At 41.9% G+C, this 18,480-nt stretch overlaps 1 protein-coding gene across 5 annotated transcripts in view; it reads right to left on the bottom strand.

Moving 5' to 3' along the window:
* The window catches only part of LOC112102487 (KAT8 regulatory NSL complex subunit 1-like), a 126,531-nt gene that overhangs the window by 67,027 nt on the left and 41,024 nt on the right, over positions 1-18,480 (bottom strand). For all 5 annotated transcript variants that reach the window (XM_026652073.1, XM_024193819.2, XM_024193817.3 and 2 more), the window contains one exon: positions 17,190-17,331. In XM_026652073.1, the coding sequence (XP_026507858.1) occupies positions 17,190-17,303 (114 nt within the window). In that variant the 5' untranslated portion in view covers positions 17,304-17,331. The remainder of the gene's footprint in view (positions 1-17,189; positions 17,332-18,480) is intronic.

Raw genomic sequence — 18,480 nt, 5'->3', positions numbered from 1 at the left:
AGAGAGATAGGTTAACCAATATAATTGATTCTAAATAGCAGATCTTGTGCACAACTTCTAGAGTAGTGCCAGCTATTTAAACTTCTAGTGCAGTCAACACACCTTGTGCCATAATCATTGTCATCTTCAGATTGATGGTGAGTCCAAACTCAACACAAGCTAATGTAAAGCTACTGCAAAGTTTCTGGAGTGCCTCTTCACTATGTGTGACGAACAATGAGTTGCTGATGAAAGAAGTTCTCTTAGGAGCTGTTTAATTTTTAATATTTTTTTAAACTCTTAGACATTCAGTGTTGAAGAGTTTTCCATCTTATCCTGTATGGAGAGGTATACTCTCGGTGCTAGGTGAAAAGGCATGATGGATTGGTAGAGCAAAAAATAACTGAAGAGTGTTGGTGCCAAACACACCCTTGTTTGACACTGCTGCAGATTTCAAAGCTGTTAAACTGATCATCATACTGGACTGTAGCTTTCATGCAATCATGAAAGAATCCAATCAAACTAAGGAGGATTGGGGGGCACTCAATTCCTTCGAGCAACTGAAAAAGGCCCTTTCTGCTTACCAGGTCAAAAGCCTTTGTAAGATCTATGAAGGTCATATAGTGAGGTTTTTCTCTGTTCTTGACAGTTTTCTTACAGGTGCCTTAGTGCAAAACCCTTTTTGATAGTTGATCTACTGGCATGGAAGCTTCATTGAGTCTCTGGATATACACGATCAGCAAGAACTTAGAGCCTGTTGAGAATGACTCATGCAAATGCCTTGCCAGCAATACTAAGGAGAGAAATTCCTCTATAGTAGTTGCAATCATTCCAATCTCCTTTATTTTTATAAAACATTTGGATGTTGACATCTTTCATGTCTTGTAGCATCCTTCCTTCCCTCCAACAAGCATGAAAGACATTGTGCAGATGTTTAAGCACAACCTATCCTCCTTATTTCAGTACTTCAGCTGGAACTCCATCTTTTCCAGTGGCTTTTCCTGATGCTAGGCAGATGACTGCCTTTTCAAGCTCGTTTACAGATGGTTCTATATCAACCTCTTTGCTAGTCTGGAGCCTAAGGATCACATTTAGTGCTGCTTCAGAAACAGTGGTTTCACGAGAATAAAGTTCGGAATAGTGTTCCACCCAACATTGCATCTGTTTGCCTCTGTCAATGATCATATCTCCCTTATTAGATTTGAGTGGAGCAGTCTTCTTGGCTTAAGGACCTATTGCTTTCTTGATGCAATCATACATACCTCTTAGATCTCCATTCTCAAGGACATTTCACAGAATCATAGAAGATTAGGGTTGGAAGAAATTTCAGGAGGTCATCTAGTCCAACCCCTGGCTCAAAACAGATGATTTGTATCTTCTCGCACAAACAGAGCCATGTGTGATTAAGCACATTGCTTGGTTCTGGTTGCAATGCGCTCTTGGCCAGTCTGAGGTTAATACATGTATCAGGAGAGGGGTTCATGTTGTGCTGGAGGAATGCTGTACATTTTGCTTCCATGACTAGGAGCAATTCTTCAGAATATGCCGGAAACCAATCTTTAGCTTTTGATAAAATGATGGTACAAAATAAAGTTGCAGCTGTATAGATATGTCTTCCGAGTGTATTCTATGCTGCTTCAGCATTCAGGGAGGTATAAACAGAGGACATACCTTCCCTGAGATACATAATGTTTTCACCCAACTCATAAAATAAATTGGCGACACCTTCCTTGGTCTTTTGTGTTGCTGATGTTAATGTGTAGGCAACAGCTTTCTTTAGTATGGTGGAATTTCCATAGTGAAAATCTTGTTTTGTAGCATACAAGTGCATGGTCTATGTCATGAAAACTGTGTACGGGGAACATTCTGCAGGTGTTTTATGTGAGTGACAATTAAATCCATGAGACCTTCCAATGATGCCTTGGAAGTAGGTATAGGTCTTTGATGGGTGCAAAGCTCTAGTAGTCTTTTTCCCCATTCATTCATTCATTCATTTTCCCCACTCCATGGTCCCCACTGCATAGTGGCCACAACTCGTGATCTGAGCCAGCTCTAACCTTGAAGTCTCCCAACAATCGCTGGTAGCTTACTGGTGACACTATGAAGCTGCTCATAGGGTAAGTCCTTCTCTTCAGAAATGGAGGAAAGTGTTGGGACATGTATGGATATTGGCAAAGCTATGTATAGTAAGTATATTTAGGGATACATATGATGATATAATACAATATGTTCTGATGTTGCAATAGGACATTTGACTTTGGGTGCTCATGAGTTTTTGACTGCAAAGCCCACCCTGTATCCACGGTGGTCCTTTGCTTTTTCCATGCCAGAAAAAGGTGTAATGCATCAACCATAGAGATCCGGCATCAGCTAGTCTGGTTTCAGAGAGAGTGGTCATGTCAATGTCAATGCAAATAAGGTGTCAAAGGTTTACCTTTGGACCAAAGTCCCTTTCTCAGCCATACAAAGGCTTGGAGACCAAAGACGTTTGGAAGCCAACAAAACTGCAGGAAACTCCAAAAGACAGAGCTGAGTTGCAGTACCAACCACAATGTTTTCTCCACATAGGATTGGATCATTAAAGCAGTAGAATATGAGAGGATTGTAACCTACTGTGACAAAGTTCTGTCCTTGACTCCGTGGGTCCTGCGTTTCCTGACGGATTTTGCTAGCCTCAGAGCCTCACTGTGACCCTCCACATAGCCCTTCTCTCTCTAGAGGCAAGGGTCACAGTCTACTGAGCCATTTTCATCATAAGCCAGCAAGGGAGGTAAGGAGAAACAACCCTCCCTCACACAGTCTCTGTTGTTTCCCAGTATCAGTGATTAATTAGGGAGGGGAGGGGGGAATCCCGGGCCCGCCCTCTACTCCGGGCTCCAGCCCAGGGACCCTAAAATTAGCAGCTATGGAAGCTGACTTTTTGGAAATAGGACATGTACAATTCCCTGGGCTACTTCCCCACAGCAGCCCCCACTCAGTATCTTCTTCACAATTACCTCAGGGCCTCCTTCCTTGCACCTGATATGGATTCGTACTACTTCGTTCCTCCAACAGCACAGCTCCCTCCTATAGCTCCTGACACCCACACCGCACTGACTAACTGGGAGGCTTTTAACTAGTTCCAGCCAGTCCATGATTGGCTTCAGGTGTCCCAATCAATCTAGCTATCTCTACTGCCTTCTAGAAGGATCTTGATTGGCCCCAGGTGTCTTGATTAACCTGGAGCAACTGCCATTTGGTTACCATGGTACAGGGATTTATTTAGCCTGGGGCTAACATACCTGTTCCTCACTACTTTACTGTAGCCATCTGGCCTTGCCCCATCACACTACACAATTATGCACAGAAATGATGCATATAGTGCACCCTGAAGGTATACATGCACCTCATCCCTTTTCTCACACATAAGAGGGTGGAAAACATAGATCTCCTATCACAATCACAGCTCTGTCATACATCTCAAAGCAATCCACGCACTTGCCAATAAGGCCCAACTATTGCCTCTCCATTTAGTATAGGTACACCTAACGCACAGCCTGCTCCTGAAGTGTATGCAAATAATTCCTGTTGGCTACTGCCAGCTCCAAGAAAAAAGAAAATGTGGCATGGGCAACCATTTCCCCCCTCCCTGCTTTTGTCCTTTAACAGTGTTAGATGGAATCCTGTGAGTGAGAGTGTATGGACTCAACAACTGTGGGATTGGCAAACTGTGTGTGTTAATGGGGCACTGCTCAGAGTGGACACAGTTAAGGTTTCATGGGCAACCTCAACTGTGGATTTCATGATTTTCAGAAGTTTGAAGTTTTGCTCAACTCGACATCCTGCAAGAGGATAACATACCACAAAGCAACCTTAACGCTGCGCTAACATAGTTTTTTGCTGCTGAACGTAGTCCAGCCCGCTTAGATATCTTTCACTGCTAACAATTTCATTGTCAACCATACACTCTTTTCTCTCTTTTTCTTGGGAGAGATCCTTGAGAACAGTTGGTCTGCTATTACAATTAAGTAGTGCATGACCTCTGCTAAAAGTTTAGATTGCTTCAAAACAGGTTTCAATATTTATTTGATACACTGAACATTTAGCAGTGATAGATAGTTGAGGTCAAAAGACAAAAAGCTACACTCATACTGAAACTGCTAGATCTCTGAGGCCTCTATGACGGTTGATCATGAGGTGCTGCTGACTCACTCTACCCAGATGTTTATACCATGCCCACCACTGTAGTATATAACACACTTACTGTAGCAGTAAATTGGCTGTACATGTCCTTTTTCAACAGATCCCAGAAAATTATGATGGGCAGCTGTTTTTTCGGACAGCTCTTACACCTGCAGAGTCCTACAGGACCTGGGTCTTAACCCCTGCCCCCAAAAGCTTGTAGTCTAAACATTTAAGAGGTGTTATCTCCTACTATGTAAGTGTACAGTGCCTAGGCACAATGGGGTCACAATGACAACTAGGGCTTCTAATCTAGGAGCTTCAATAATAAGTAATGTAAGCCACGGAGAGAGAGCGTGAAATGCTATGGTACTTCGGTGTCATCTATATGTGAACGGCAACCAATTAGACAACTCTTCAGCAAACATAACATTGTTGCTAACAGCACCTGAATGAACTGGAGATCTGGAGTAAAAGCTGAAGATAAATCCTGGAAAGAATGGAAGTTCACTTTGGTTGCCAGTATTGGAGTATTTTGGAAAAAAACGGCTGTGGAGTGTATGTAACCTAGAGTGATGGGCATTTACAGGGTCTTAGACTAACCACTGCTCCCAAATGCCCATGTAAAAAGCAACGTTTTGTCACCTCAAGATGAAATTATAGGTTACCCTACCTGTATGGCTGACCTATATGGAAGCTGTTACTACTGCAACGTTCAGCTGTCGACTTCCTAAGTGGGGCAGATAGGAGAGAATATAGAACAGGCTTCTCTGCTCTGCAATCTACATTAAGCATAGATTCCAAGGCCAGAAGGGACCACTGTGATCATCTAGTCTGACCTCCTGCATAACACAGGTCATAACTTCTCCAAAATAAATCCTAGAACATATATTTTAGAAAGACATCCAATCTTGATTTAAAGATTGTCAGTGATGGAGAAATCACCACAACCCTGGGTAAAATAAGCATGCTGCAATTTTTCAAGATGGGTTATATTTTTGGAGTTTAATGTACCCACTCTACGTACACCCACATAATATATCATTTAAAAGCTTATTTTAAGTACATTTAGATGAGGTGTTATGTAGAGCTGTTAAGTGGCATTATAAGCCTGTAGGTAAGGGGAAACAATGGTACTCAAAATGAGAAAATCATTTTTTGCTCAGTTCCAGAAATACTGCAGCATGACCATGACTATTTATCAATGTTGACAAATGCAAAGTAATACACACTGGAAAATATAATCCCAACTATACATACAGAATGATGGAATCTAAATGAGCTGTTATCACACAAGAACGAGATCTTTGAATCATTGTGGATAGTTTTCTGAAAACATCCACTCAATATGCAGCAGCAGTCCAAAAAAAACCATTAGGAATCATTAGGAAAGGAATAGATAATACACTGCTCTACAGCCAAAATGCTTCTGAAATAAATGTAGTCAAACTTTACTAATTCTGGGTCACTGAGAACGAAAATGATGCTTAAAATTGTTGATTGGCTCTAGTTTTCAAGATATGCTATTGGGTCAGTATATACGACCCTTGACGTGGGAATGGCGGAGGATAAGTGAGTTATAAAGGGAAGGGATCTCAATTTAAACCAGAAATGACTAAAATACATCTTGACTGGATCTATGAATAAATCTATGACTGGGTTTGGACAGTACTTGCTTTTTAGGCAAAACAATGAATGATGCAATCTGAAGCTGGTATTGCGTCATACATGATATGAATTGCATCATGTTATTCCTAGAAGTCATGGATGATGCAATCATAACGAAGCTTACATCACTCTGCTGAACAAATTGCCCCATATCAGCTCTAGAAATCATACAACGTCGTGCTCTCCTATTTGTCAGTGTTTGATTTTGCAAAGGGACACATTTCTGTTTAGCCAAAATGAGCAGAGATGCCTCGTACTTGTGTGAACAGTGCAGATAACTTCTGCTATGTTTGTGGTGAAGTGACTTTTGCATCACAAAAGCGCAGTATAACCACTATGGTTAAGAAAGCCTATCACCTTTATTTTGGCTGCAAAATTGGAGATCAGGACAAGAGGTGGGCCCCACACATATGCTGCAACACTTGTGCAACAAATCTTCGCCAGTGGTTGAACAGGAAAAGGAAATCTATGCCTTTTGCAGTGCCAATGATTTGGAGAGAGCCAACGGATCATACCAGCAATTGTTACTTCTGCATGGTGCCTCCAGTTGGGAAAGGTGCGTCAAAGAAGAAAAAGTGGACTGTGCATTATCCAAACATTCCATCAGCTATACGCCCAGTACCCCACGGAGAAGGACTGCCGGTTCCTGATGCACCAGAATCGTTCTCACTTGAGTCAGACGAGGAAGAGAAAGAGGATGAAACTTCTGGTCCTGAACCATCAACGTCACAGGACCCACATTTTCTCCCATTCTCCTCCTCTGAACCACACCTCATAACACAAGGTGAACTGAATGACCTTGTCAGGGATTTGGAACTACCCAAGAGTAAGGCAGAGCTGTTGGTCTCCAGACTACAGCAGTGGAATCTCCTGGCAGGTGATGTTAGGGTTTCCATGTTCCGTGACCGTCAAAAGGATCTTGTCCCATTCTTCTTCATGGAAGGTGATCTTGTAGCCTGCAACAACATCGATGGTGTGATGGCAGCCCTCAACATCGTTCACGATCCAGATGAGTGGAGACTGTTCATTGATTCATCGAAGACGAGTCTTAAAGCTGTTTTACTGCATAATGGCAATGTTTTGCCATCAATTCCAGTTGGTCATGCAGTCCATATGAAGGAAACCTATGACAACATGAAACAACTTTTGAGGTGCATAAACTATGACCAACATCAGTGGCAGCTTTGTGGCGATTTGAAGGTTGTTGCTCTCTTGCTTGGTCTGCAGACTGGATACACAAAGTACTGCTGTTTTCTCTGCGAATGGGATAGTCGTGCAAGAGATTCCCACTACATCAAGAAAGATTGGCCACTCCGACAGTCATTGGAGCCTGGGAGGAAAAAGTGTTCAGCATCCACCACTTGTTGAATCAAGGAAGATTTTGTTACCACCCTTACACATCAAGCTGGATCTGATGAAGAACTTTGTCAAGGCCATTGACAAAACACAAGCAGCTTTCAAGTACCTCCGTGGAAAATTTCCAAGGTTAAGTGAAGCTAAGATAAAGGAAGGTGTCTTTGTTGGTCCTCAGATTCGTGAACTTCTTTGAGATAATGCACTTGACCATGCACTGCGTGGCAAGGAAAAGACGGCCTGGAAAGCCTTCCAGTTAGTGGCAATAAATTTTCTCGGAAACAACAAGGCAGGCAACTACAGGTTGTTGGTGGAAAACCTCCTCAAGGCATACAAAAGCCTTGGTTGCAACATGTCACTAAAGATACATTTTTTGCACTCTCATCTAGATTTTTTTCCACCGAACTGCGGAGCAGTGAGCGACGAGCACGGCGAGCGATTTCACCAGGACATTGCAACAATGGAGAAACGCTATCAGGGCAAATGGAGCCCATCAATGCTTGCAGACTATTGCTGGACAGTGACAAGAGATGCTCCATTTAATGAATACAAGAGACAAGCCAAGAAGCGCTGAGTAGACACTGAATAGGACTAAACTATGTACATAATAGTTTTTTGCCTTTTGTTTCATAATAAATTTTATTTATATAACCCTTTTGCTGATTTTTAAAGTGTTACATAAACAGGACAGGTGAAATATTATCATGTAAAGCAACCATAAACACATGAAAAGACCTAGGTTTACAATTTATGATTAAAACTCTACTATCTACACAATATACATAGACATAAAATGTAAAAACTTAAATATCTTAGAAACAGTAGCCAATCAGTTGTTTTAATTGTCATATTTGAATACAGCACATCAAAATACATAATAAATAGCACATTTTATCTTTGAAGCAGACGACTTCTCAAAAATTGTAGACCAGTGTAATAGGACAGAAAATATCATAATGCCACTATATAAATCCATGGTACGCCCACACTTTGAATACTGCGTGCAATTCTGGTTGCCCGATTTAAAAAAAAAAAAAAAAAGATATGTTAGAATTGGAAAAGGTACAGAATCATAGAATCACAGAATAGAAGGGCAACAAAAATTATTAAGGGCATGGAACAGCTTCTGTATGAGGAGAGACTAAAAAGACTGGCATTTTTCAATGTGGAAAAGAGGCAACTAAGAGGATACAATAGAGATCTATAAAATCTTGACTAGTGTGGAGAAACTTTCTTATTCACTGTTATTTACTCCTTCACATACCACAAGAACCAGGGGTCACTCACTCAAATTAATAGGCAGCAGGTTTAAAACAAATAAAGCACAGTACATCTTCATACAACACACAGTCAACCCGTGGAACTCATTGCCGGGGAACGCGGTGAGCACCCTCTGGATCCGGCACCCCGCACCCCAACCCGCTGCCCCGAGTCCCCTCCCGCACCCAAACTCCGTCCCAGCCCCTGCACCTCGCACCCTCTCCTGCGCCCCAACCCCCAGCCCCACACCCCCTCCTGCACCCAAACTCCCTCCCCCTCTTAGTTAACCGGCATTTTTCACTTACCAGCACCCCTCATTCCCCCAACATGCCAGATAAAACAGCTTTTACTGTACTAACATGAAATGTTTTCTCAGATACAGGTCTGTCTCATCTTACACAGGGGTTACGTTCCGCAGTCAGCGCGTAAAGCCAAAATGACCCTTGAAAATCCCTTAAATCACCCATAAAGTACAATTTTGTGTACACAACCCTGTACAGTACTATGTATTGTATACAGCATTGTACAGTATATAATAAAGACTACATATGCAAAATATAATTTTACAGTATTTTAATAACATGACAGAAGAATGAAAGAATAAAAAATGAAAACAGTGCAGTGCAGTACTGTAAACCTGAACAGTCACCAGTCATCCTGGCTATTTATTAGGGGGGAGGGATAGCTCAGTGGTTTGAGCATTGGCCTGCTAAACCCAGGATTGTGAGTTCAATCCTTGAGGGGGCCATTTAGGGATCTGGAGCAAAAATCTGTCTGGGGATTGGTCCTGCTTTGAGCAGGGGGTTGGACTAGATGACCTAGTCCCTTCTAATTCTGACATTCTATGATTCTATTCTTGCTAGTCTTGTACTGTACACACTCCAATGATTAGTCTTCCTCTTCCCCCGACAACACTATCATTGAGTCATCAGGGCTTGATGTCGATCCAGGAGATGATGGGCCAGGCTTGGGTGACGGACAGCGAGTCGTAGACGAAGTGGTTGGCTCTGGTTCAGCTCGAGAAGTTGACTGTGTAGGCTCTGCTGCTGCTGGTGGTTGTTTTTTCTTTAAAAACATGGTGATTGGCAACTGTCGCTGTTGTCTCTTGAGCTCCTCAAACATTTCTTGGTACGGTCTCAAATCATGCGTAATACTACGTGTGATTTTGAGGCTTCGTTCCAAGAAGGATCATATTCAGAAATTAAATCATTCAAGTGTTTCGCTGCTTGGAACACTTCAGAAAATTTATGAAGATTCCAAGTTGCTGGTTCTTCCTGTTCGTCATCATCTTCATTGTCCGTACACGATTTTATCAGTTCCTCTAACTCTTCGTTAGTCAATGTTTCTCTAGGGCCCTCAATTTCTTCCTCGAGGATGTCGACGAAGCCATCACCACCCACTTGCCTGGCCACCTGAACAATGAGTTGCACTTCTTTGTCAATGGTCGGGAAACCCTTAAAATCATTCACACAGTCTTCCCATAGGTTTCACCAACATGCATTGACTGTTTCAGGCTTGACTGCATCCATTGCATGTTTAATATAAGTGATGCAATCAGCAATGTTGAAGGACTTCCAACACTCCATCACATTAACATTGGGATCAGCATCCATAGCGGTAAGGATCCGTGAGAATGTAAGCCTCATGTACATGGCCTTGAAACAGCTAATGATGCCTTGGTCGAGAGGTTGGAGGATGGAGGTGGTATTGGGGGGGGAGAAAGACGACTTCAACGTCATTATGCGCAAACCGGAGTGCTGCAGGGTGGCCAGGAGCATTGTCTATGATCAGCAACACTTTAAAGTCAAGTCCTTTCTCTTCAAGGTACTGCTTGACCTCCAGAATGAAACACTTGTGGAACCAATCCAGAAATAAAATGCTGCCATCACCCAAGCCTTTTTATTTGATTGCCAGAACACAGGCAGGAGATTTTTGTTCTTGCCTTTTAGGGCACGGGGATTTGCAGCCCTGTAGAGCAAGCCCGGCTTTATTAAATGCCCAGTCGCATTTCCACAAAGCAACACAGTCACACGGTCTTTAGCTGCTTTGAAGCCAGGGGCTTGTCTTTCTGATTTCGAACTGTACTTGCGGGTGGGCATTTTTTTCCAGAAGAGCCCAGTCTCGTCAGCATTAAAAACTTGTTTTGGAAGATATAGAGGAAAGGGGCTGATTTTCTTTAATTGTTCAGGGTAGGCTTTTGCTGCCTCCTCATTGGCAAATGCAGCTTCACCAGTAGTCTGCACATTTTTGAGGTTGAAGCGGTTCCTAAAACTGTTATGCCAACCTTGGCTGGCTTTGAATTCCTTCTTATCAGAAGGCTGTCCCTCTTCGGCGGGAGGTTTGAACAGTGCATAGATGCTAAGAGCCTTTTCTTGCAACATGTTGCCATTGATAGGCACACATTTACGGTTCATGTCTTCCAGCCGTAAGTTTAATGCCTTTTCAGTCTTCACTAAAAAGTCTTATCACGCACTTGGCTCGTCACCTTAGCAGTTACTGGAGCACTTGATGCCACGGCTTGACGAATTTCTGTCTCTCGAATCTTGATGGCACGGATGCTAGATTCGTTGCGGCCGTATTTACGTGCCACAGTGGCGATGGACACACCGTCTCTCAATAAGTCCAACACAGCTAGTTTTTCCTCCAGCGTTGGAACACATCGCTGTTTCTTCGATTGAGCACCAGATGAAGTAGGTGCCTTGCGTTTAGGGGTCATGTTATACAGTACGAAAAATATGTACTGTCTCTTTAAACAGTACAGGCACAGTAGAATCTCACTCAGCGCTGCGAGATGCGCACAGTATGAGAGGCACAGGGAGACTGAATACTGTAGTGGGAACAGCAGATTCACTTCTCCCATCTCACACTCACTCCGGGGCAGACACACTATTTAAACTGTTTTTTTTTTTGTTTGTTTGTTTTTTGCCAACCCTCCAGGGTTATTATAGGGGAGAACCTTACCACAGGCCTAAAGACATGCTGTTGCTGTCAAGTCCCCCCAAAAAAATATTTTAGTGGGAACAGCAGATTCGCGACTCACGCTGGTGGAATCGCCCGGGTTTTTTTTGTTTTTGTTTTTTCCCGACCACGCAAAGCTGAAATCGCGCATGTTAAATGCGCGTAAGATGCGACAGACCTGTAGTCTTAATTGTTAAAGTATCTCAAAAGTGATAGTTTCTATACTTTCAATTTAAATTTGCTGATCAGATCAGTCTCATACTGAAGGTTGTGCCCCAGTAGCAGTAGATTGCATACCCATAGTTTGTACTACACAGTGGATAGATATAAAAGTACATGAATTCCTAATGTAATGCTTCTCCATTTGTAAGCTTTTGTACATACAATTTAAACAGCTAGTCTGCCTGGTAGAGGATTTTAATTTGTAATTACTATACATGCAGTACTAGCCTTTGAAATATTCTAAAAACTAGCCTCTTAATTCAGTGATACATGCATAGGTCAGTATTAGTGTTAGAGATGACACTAGACAGCTTCGTATTATGAATATGCAAAACCTATGAGAGAAAGAAACAGCCTAACAAGAAGTAGTGAAGACAAAGTCCACAAACAAGTCCTTGCCTCTACACTGAAAAGGGACGAAGAGCATGTTGCAGCTCTTAACCATGTCATCAACAATATGACAAATCCATTTCCAGAGGTGCCTACCAACATATCTATTGCATGTAACAGGAGATGTGAAAGAGTTTCTACTAAAAATAGCAGATGCTGGTGAAGAATAGATGTAGAGATTTTTAAGAGGTGCAGTTGATTCTGATGGGACATGTAGCTTCTTCAGCGCAGTCAAGAAATCTGGCATCAAAACATTTACTGACTTGGCCAAGACGGCCAAATTTAAGTCTGGCATCAATCACAGCAGCTGTCAATCAAGAAATTGTTTCCCCAGAGCCATATCCTTAGCAAGATGCAGAGATTATGTTTCAATGGCAACTATTTCTCAGTCACCCAATAGGACCTGTGCCTATGTCCCTCTTTCATGCTGATGGAACAATGAGACGAACAGACAAAAACTGAATTAGGGCATTAGCTGGAAGATCAAGATGAAAGGATCCATGAGCTAAGAGCATGTAACAAAGAAACCACAGTGTACATCAGAGATGCCATGGCTATGACAAATGACTGCTGGAAACAAATTTGACATTCAATGAACTGGCTGCTGAGTACTTGAGGCAGGTACTAAAAGGATTTGATAAAGCTAATTCTGTAATTGAAGTCTTTTATAGATATGACAACAATAACGCTCTGAAAATTGCAGAAAGTCAGCACTAGACAGGATCTACGGTTGGGTGCAAGAAATACCAGGTGACTGGTGGATGTCCTGTGCATCGATGGAAAAAGTTTCTAAATGTGGTCCAACAAGCAGTCACTTGTAAAATTCCTCTATAAATATATGGTTCAAAATGCACCTCAGAGTGTAGGAGCACACCCAACACAGACACTCCTTCTTGCTGGAGGCTTTTCCAAAGAGGTGTTGAAGATGTCCAGGAGTACAGTACTCAAAAAGAAGCAGACAAAATGATACTTCTGCATGCTGTATATGCCAGCATGAGTCTCTTGGCATCAAAGGAAACTTAGTAATTAGGTTACCTGATACAGATGTTTTGGTCCCTGCTGTTCAATGCGTTTGAAAAATAGAATACACAAAACATGTGGGTTGAAACAGGCACCTTTACCAGCACGACTGACAAGCGATGCTTCATGCCTGTGCATGCCATTTGTGATGCTCTCCTGGCTTCTGCTGCACATGCATTAACAGTATGTGTGTCTGTCATCCCTATTTGGTATTTTAGGGGGCAGGAGGGGAAAATCTGTGTTTAATGTTGTCAAAACAAAGAGAGCTTACCACTTCAGAGATCTTGACAAACTGGAAGACAGTGACAGAAAAAGTTGCAATTTTTGCAGCAAGGAAGTTGGTAGCAGTGCTGTATGACCAGAGTGAGAAAGAAAAGAAGACCCCCATAGAGACCTAGCTTGTGCCTCAATCAAGTCACTGGCCAAACTCCTTACCACATGAGGACAGTTTTGAAGAGCATGTCAAAAGAGCACCCTAGTAAACAAAGACTTGGATGTCTTTGCACATAGGAAAACCAGATATTGGATTACTATTGCAACATGGATGGAAAAATGTGGGTGATTAATTACTTCCTGTATTCTTCAAGCGCCCAATGGCATCTGAGCTTTTACAAAAATCTTATTTGTGCCTGTAGAACAGTCGTCCCCACATAGTGGGGAGCGCCTCCCTCCCCAGGAGGGAGTCCACTTCTAGGGCAAGGATACTGTCATGAGCATGTTCCTGGAAGCGGAATGGAGGATGTGAAGGAGGTAGTGTCGTGAACTTGATCATATAGCGCTGTCTAATGACATCCAGGACTCACTTGTCTATTATCGCACTCCATGCTGGTAGAAAGAGTCCTAGGTGGCCTCTGAAGGGGGTGACTGGCAAGAGCGGTGATGTGCATAGTGGTTGACGGCTCCCTAGACGCACTCAGAAATAGCGCTTACATGAAGAGTGGGTGTGCTGTACGGAAGACTGAACCGATGGGCCAGGTGGACGGGACCTCTAGGTCTTCAGATGCTTTTAGGGAGGTTCGTAGGGTCGCTGGTGGTAAAACTGAGGAGCTTTGTACTGCTGTGCGGGAGCTGGCCGATAAATCTTTCGCTAGGGTGTTGACATATAAATACCCAGCAATTGCAAGGTGACTCTAGAGGCTTACGCAAGTGTAGGGAATCATCCGTTCCTCCCTGAAAAACCTGTGAAAACAAGGAGAACCCAGTAGCATATCCTGAACATCACTAAGGCCTTACAATCCCAAGGCCCACTGAAATCAACCATTTTCCTCTTATTTTACCTTATCCTCCTTGGGTTTTTCCCCGCCATTCAGAGTGTAAATAGTTTGCATCAAGCTTTTGACCCCTCCCTGATCTTCTAAGGGTAGGCCTCTCTGCTTCATGTGACAGCCAAGAAGCAAAGTGAAAGTAACAAGGTTTACAGTGCAAGACACATTGATTAGTCTCCTTATTGAATATGGCCTTTATTTGCATTTTCACTCAAGTCACTAGGCTTCAAACGAAGAGTTTATCTGCTATAATATTTAAACACCACTTAAGAACAAAGCCAACACAAATGAACAGGAGGAGCTAAAAGTATCAGTTTCATGTTGTAACTGAATAGTATAGCAAATTCACAGATCAGAATGGTGACATTATTTAAAATCAAGGAGCAGCAAAAACATATGTGAACCAGGCCAGAAGGCATGAAGTAGTGTGTACAGAAAGAATTTATATAATTATGAACTATATTATAGTAGTAACAAGAGGCCCCAAGCAGTATGATTGTTCTAAATGAGAAACATTCCTATGTGTATATCATTGTAGCATAAAATATTGTGCCAGAGGGCTACTGTTAATATAATTATTTGGTTTTACACAGTGAAATCACCCCTACCGTCCTGTAACATGATGCCCAAGCAAGTGGTAGCAAGTGTAAGCATAGCCAAATGAGCCTTAATTTTGTGTCAGGAACGAAGGGTCTCAAAACAGCACAGCATGAAAGATTAAAGCACCCAAAAGCATAAGGCAAATACTGACTACAATGTCTGTCAATTAATTTCAGGGGGAAATGTTCAGAAAATACACATACTTAGCAGTGAGTGCATACTAATTCAGATGCCAGCTGGCACATGAATCAATTAACTGAATCAAACTACATCACCATCTGGTGTCAAAGACACACACATCAATTTAACAAAAATTTATATTAACTGTTCCAAAAATTCAGTTTGAGGCTTCCCGGTGCACAATTTGAACTAATCTGACCATATGCAGATCACATGCTGAGGAGACTCCACTGTAGTTTGCAAAGTACTTTGAATTCCTATGGGACAAAAGATTCGCTACATAGGCAAACTTTTGCTTTTTTTTAAGCTTTAACTTAATTTTGAAGTTCGTTAGACACTTGAAACAACTGACTCCCACTTCAAGGCTTTTCCAGTAGACTCTCAGAAGGAAGTGATAAAGAATTACTGGTGTTTGGGAAAACTTATGTCTGGACTCAAGCCAACATAGGCACCATCTTCTTCCTAGAGAGAAACTAGTTGGTGTGTGTTTGCCCCTGCACAGACACGCAAACACAAGTAAAAAAGAATAAGGGAAGTGTCAGTATGCTTAATCAACTGCATATTATGTGTGGGTATGTATGAGTAGCTGTACAATGGTGGCAGGGGGCCCTAAAAGTGACTGATGAGCACATCTTGCTTTTCCATCAGGACATTTCTTATCCATTACAAAAAGCTTTGCCTCTGACTTTTCCCCCATCACCCAAACTACTAATCAAACCAAATCCAATGAAGTGGCCATGGCACTCAACCACACATAGAAGATTAGTTTAGATTATTTTAAATTCCCCATCTTCAATAGAATTACATGCTGAAAGCAAGTACCTTGCTGAACTGAGGCCGTAAACGTTTAACTATCCCCAAAAAGGAATGTTTAAGACGCAGAAGCACTTAAAACAATCATCATTTAAATAGTTCCTTCAAATTATTCAACTAAGGCCAATCTTTATGTTGCAATAATGAATTAACTATCAATAGTGGAACACTACTGAATGCAAAATGGTGAGGTGGAAGATTAACACCCTTATATGTGGAAACTTATAGCAGGCAGATAACAGATGTTTGCAGTCTCATGTGGTCCTGCAAGTATACCAGATTAATGTCACTTAAGAAACACGTCATCTGAGAAAGGTAGAATAAAACACTGATATTTTCTTCCAGCACCTCAGAGGGTTTTTTTTAGCTGAACTTGTATTGTCCTTGCAGGAGCACTGCCACTGGGTAATTCTCCTCCCTGTGTTGGCCCTGTCTGAAAGGCAAGTTGGGGGCTTTAAACTATGAATGTAATTTATACAGGTAATAGATGTGGCAATCAGAATCCATTCACTCCACCTATTATGTTTTTAAAATTACATTACAAGTTTCAAAGCCTCCAACTTAACTAAATATACACAATTGGTCCAATACAGGGATAGAAGCAATCCTACCACACTCTCCCTGAAGGAATGTTTAGCAGCATGTTCTCCCCTGAAGGACCTATAAGAAGGAAATGTGATGTCTTAATTTTTATCTTCTCCTGGATTTTGAAATAAAACATGGGGACAAGACAGAAAAGTCTGAGCTCCTAGGTTAATTAGGACTAGACTAGACAAAGCATTAGAACAGGGGTCGGCAACCTTTCAGAAGTGGTGTGCCGAGTCTTCATTTATTCACTCTAATTTAAGGTTTCGCGTGCCAGTAATACATTTTAATGTTTTTAGAAGGTCTCTTTCTATAAGTCTATAATATATAACTAAACTATTGTTGTATGTAAAGTAAATAAGGTTTTTAAAATGTTTAAGAAGCTTCATTTAAAAATTAAATTAAAATGCAGAGCTCCCCGGACTGGTGGCCAAGACCCGGGCAGCGTGAGTGCCACTGAAAATCAGCTCGCGTGCCGCCTTTGGCATGCATGCCATAGGTTGCCTACCCCTGCATTAGAACATATACTGCAGGAAATAACCCTGAATTGGCAAAGGTGATTACTTAAATAACCTAGCAGATTTTTTCCACCTTTAATTTATGTGATTAAAAAGAATTAATACTCTCAGCTTCCCTGGAGAGGTTGCTGCTGAAAGTCCTCCATTAATGTGCTGTCTACAAAATTCTAGTCACAGTATAAAGGGTTAAAATCTCCAAGGTACAGAATGGCCTTACCTTGTTGGCACGTAGTTGCTTGTAGATATCTGTTTGCTGCCTTATGCGATACTCCAAGTCAGAGATCTGAGCCTGCAACCACGTCCACTGACAGATAATGGCTGCTCTCTCCATTGCCCATTGGCACTCTGCTCGATGATGCCTGGAAAGCAAAAGTTTGCATACTTTAATCACTTCCATTTATTTAAACTAATTTACTCTACATATAAAAATCAACTAGGATAGGCAAATATTCGCAAGTAACATTCAGCACAAATTCACTTTAAAAGAGACCTATAAATAGCTTCTAAAGTCTATATCAAAACAACATTTCCTGGAAGGCAGGATCAATTAGGGTTTGCACTTCTACAAGCAATACCAACAATTCATTTCCAGCCACATTCCAGCAATCATCCTGGCAATTATAAGGCAGTGAGAATAAATGGCTTAATTCTTCCTCAACTGCAGCAACACAAACTGTTATTCTCTTTGGTAAGAGTATAAATAATCACTCTGATGACTTGCTAATCACAAAAAGTGGTCCGTCAAGGCAAGAGTTCTGCTTTCACACACCTAACCACCTGCACACAGAGAACGTGAGAATTTTTTTGTAGCTCAGTAGGATTGAATTATTGTAAAATGATAAAAAGGAATCTTTTGCTCCTTTATACTCTAAAAAGGTATGACAACTTATCTTCATTGCCAGAGTTAGTTCAAGTTAGTTTGAGTTATTCCAATAGAGCTAGTTAGCTAGAGTGAGGGCTCTTCTACATTGGACATTAGTGTGCAGCAAGCCAGGGTGAGTGCCTAAAGAACACTAGCTTGCCGTACAGTAATGTCCCCTGAGGACACTGTTTCAGTGCACTGGTTTAGGCTATGTCTACACTACAACCCTTTTAGCGACACAGCTGTGCCACTACAGCTGAACCACTAAAAGGCGCACAGTGTAGCCGCTATTTGTCGGCAGGAGAGAGCTCTCCCGCTGACAAAAAAACTTCCACCCCCAACAAGCGGCAGTAGCTTTGTCGGCGGGAGAGCTCTCCCACCAACAAAGCACTGTTCACACCGATGCTTTTCGTCGGCAAAACTTTTGTCATTCGGGCAGGGGTGTTTTTTTCACATCTCTGAATGACAGAAGTTTTGTCATTCAGTGTCCATTGTAGACAAAGCTTTAGTGTAAGCCTTCTGGATTCACACCCTGGGTTGCTGTACACTAAATTCAGTGTAGACAAGTTCTGAGAAGAAAGAGAAAGAGAAAGCAACCATTCAGTGACCTCATTAGCAGATAGAATAACTAGGGTAGCAGTCTGAA

The sequence above is a fragment of the Terrapene carolina genome, unplaced genomic scaffold (assembly GCF_002925995.2).
Source record: "Terrapene carolina triunguis isolate 2854851 unplaced genomic scaffold, T_m_triunguis-2.0 Scaffold111, whole genome shotgun sequence".
In the NCBI taxonomy this organism is placed as follows: domain Eukaryota; kingdom Metazoa; phylum Chordata; order Testudines; family Emydidae; genus Terrapene; species Terrapene triunguis.
This window is presented reverse-complemented; position numbering and strand designations above follow the sequence as displayed.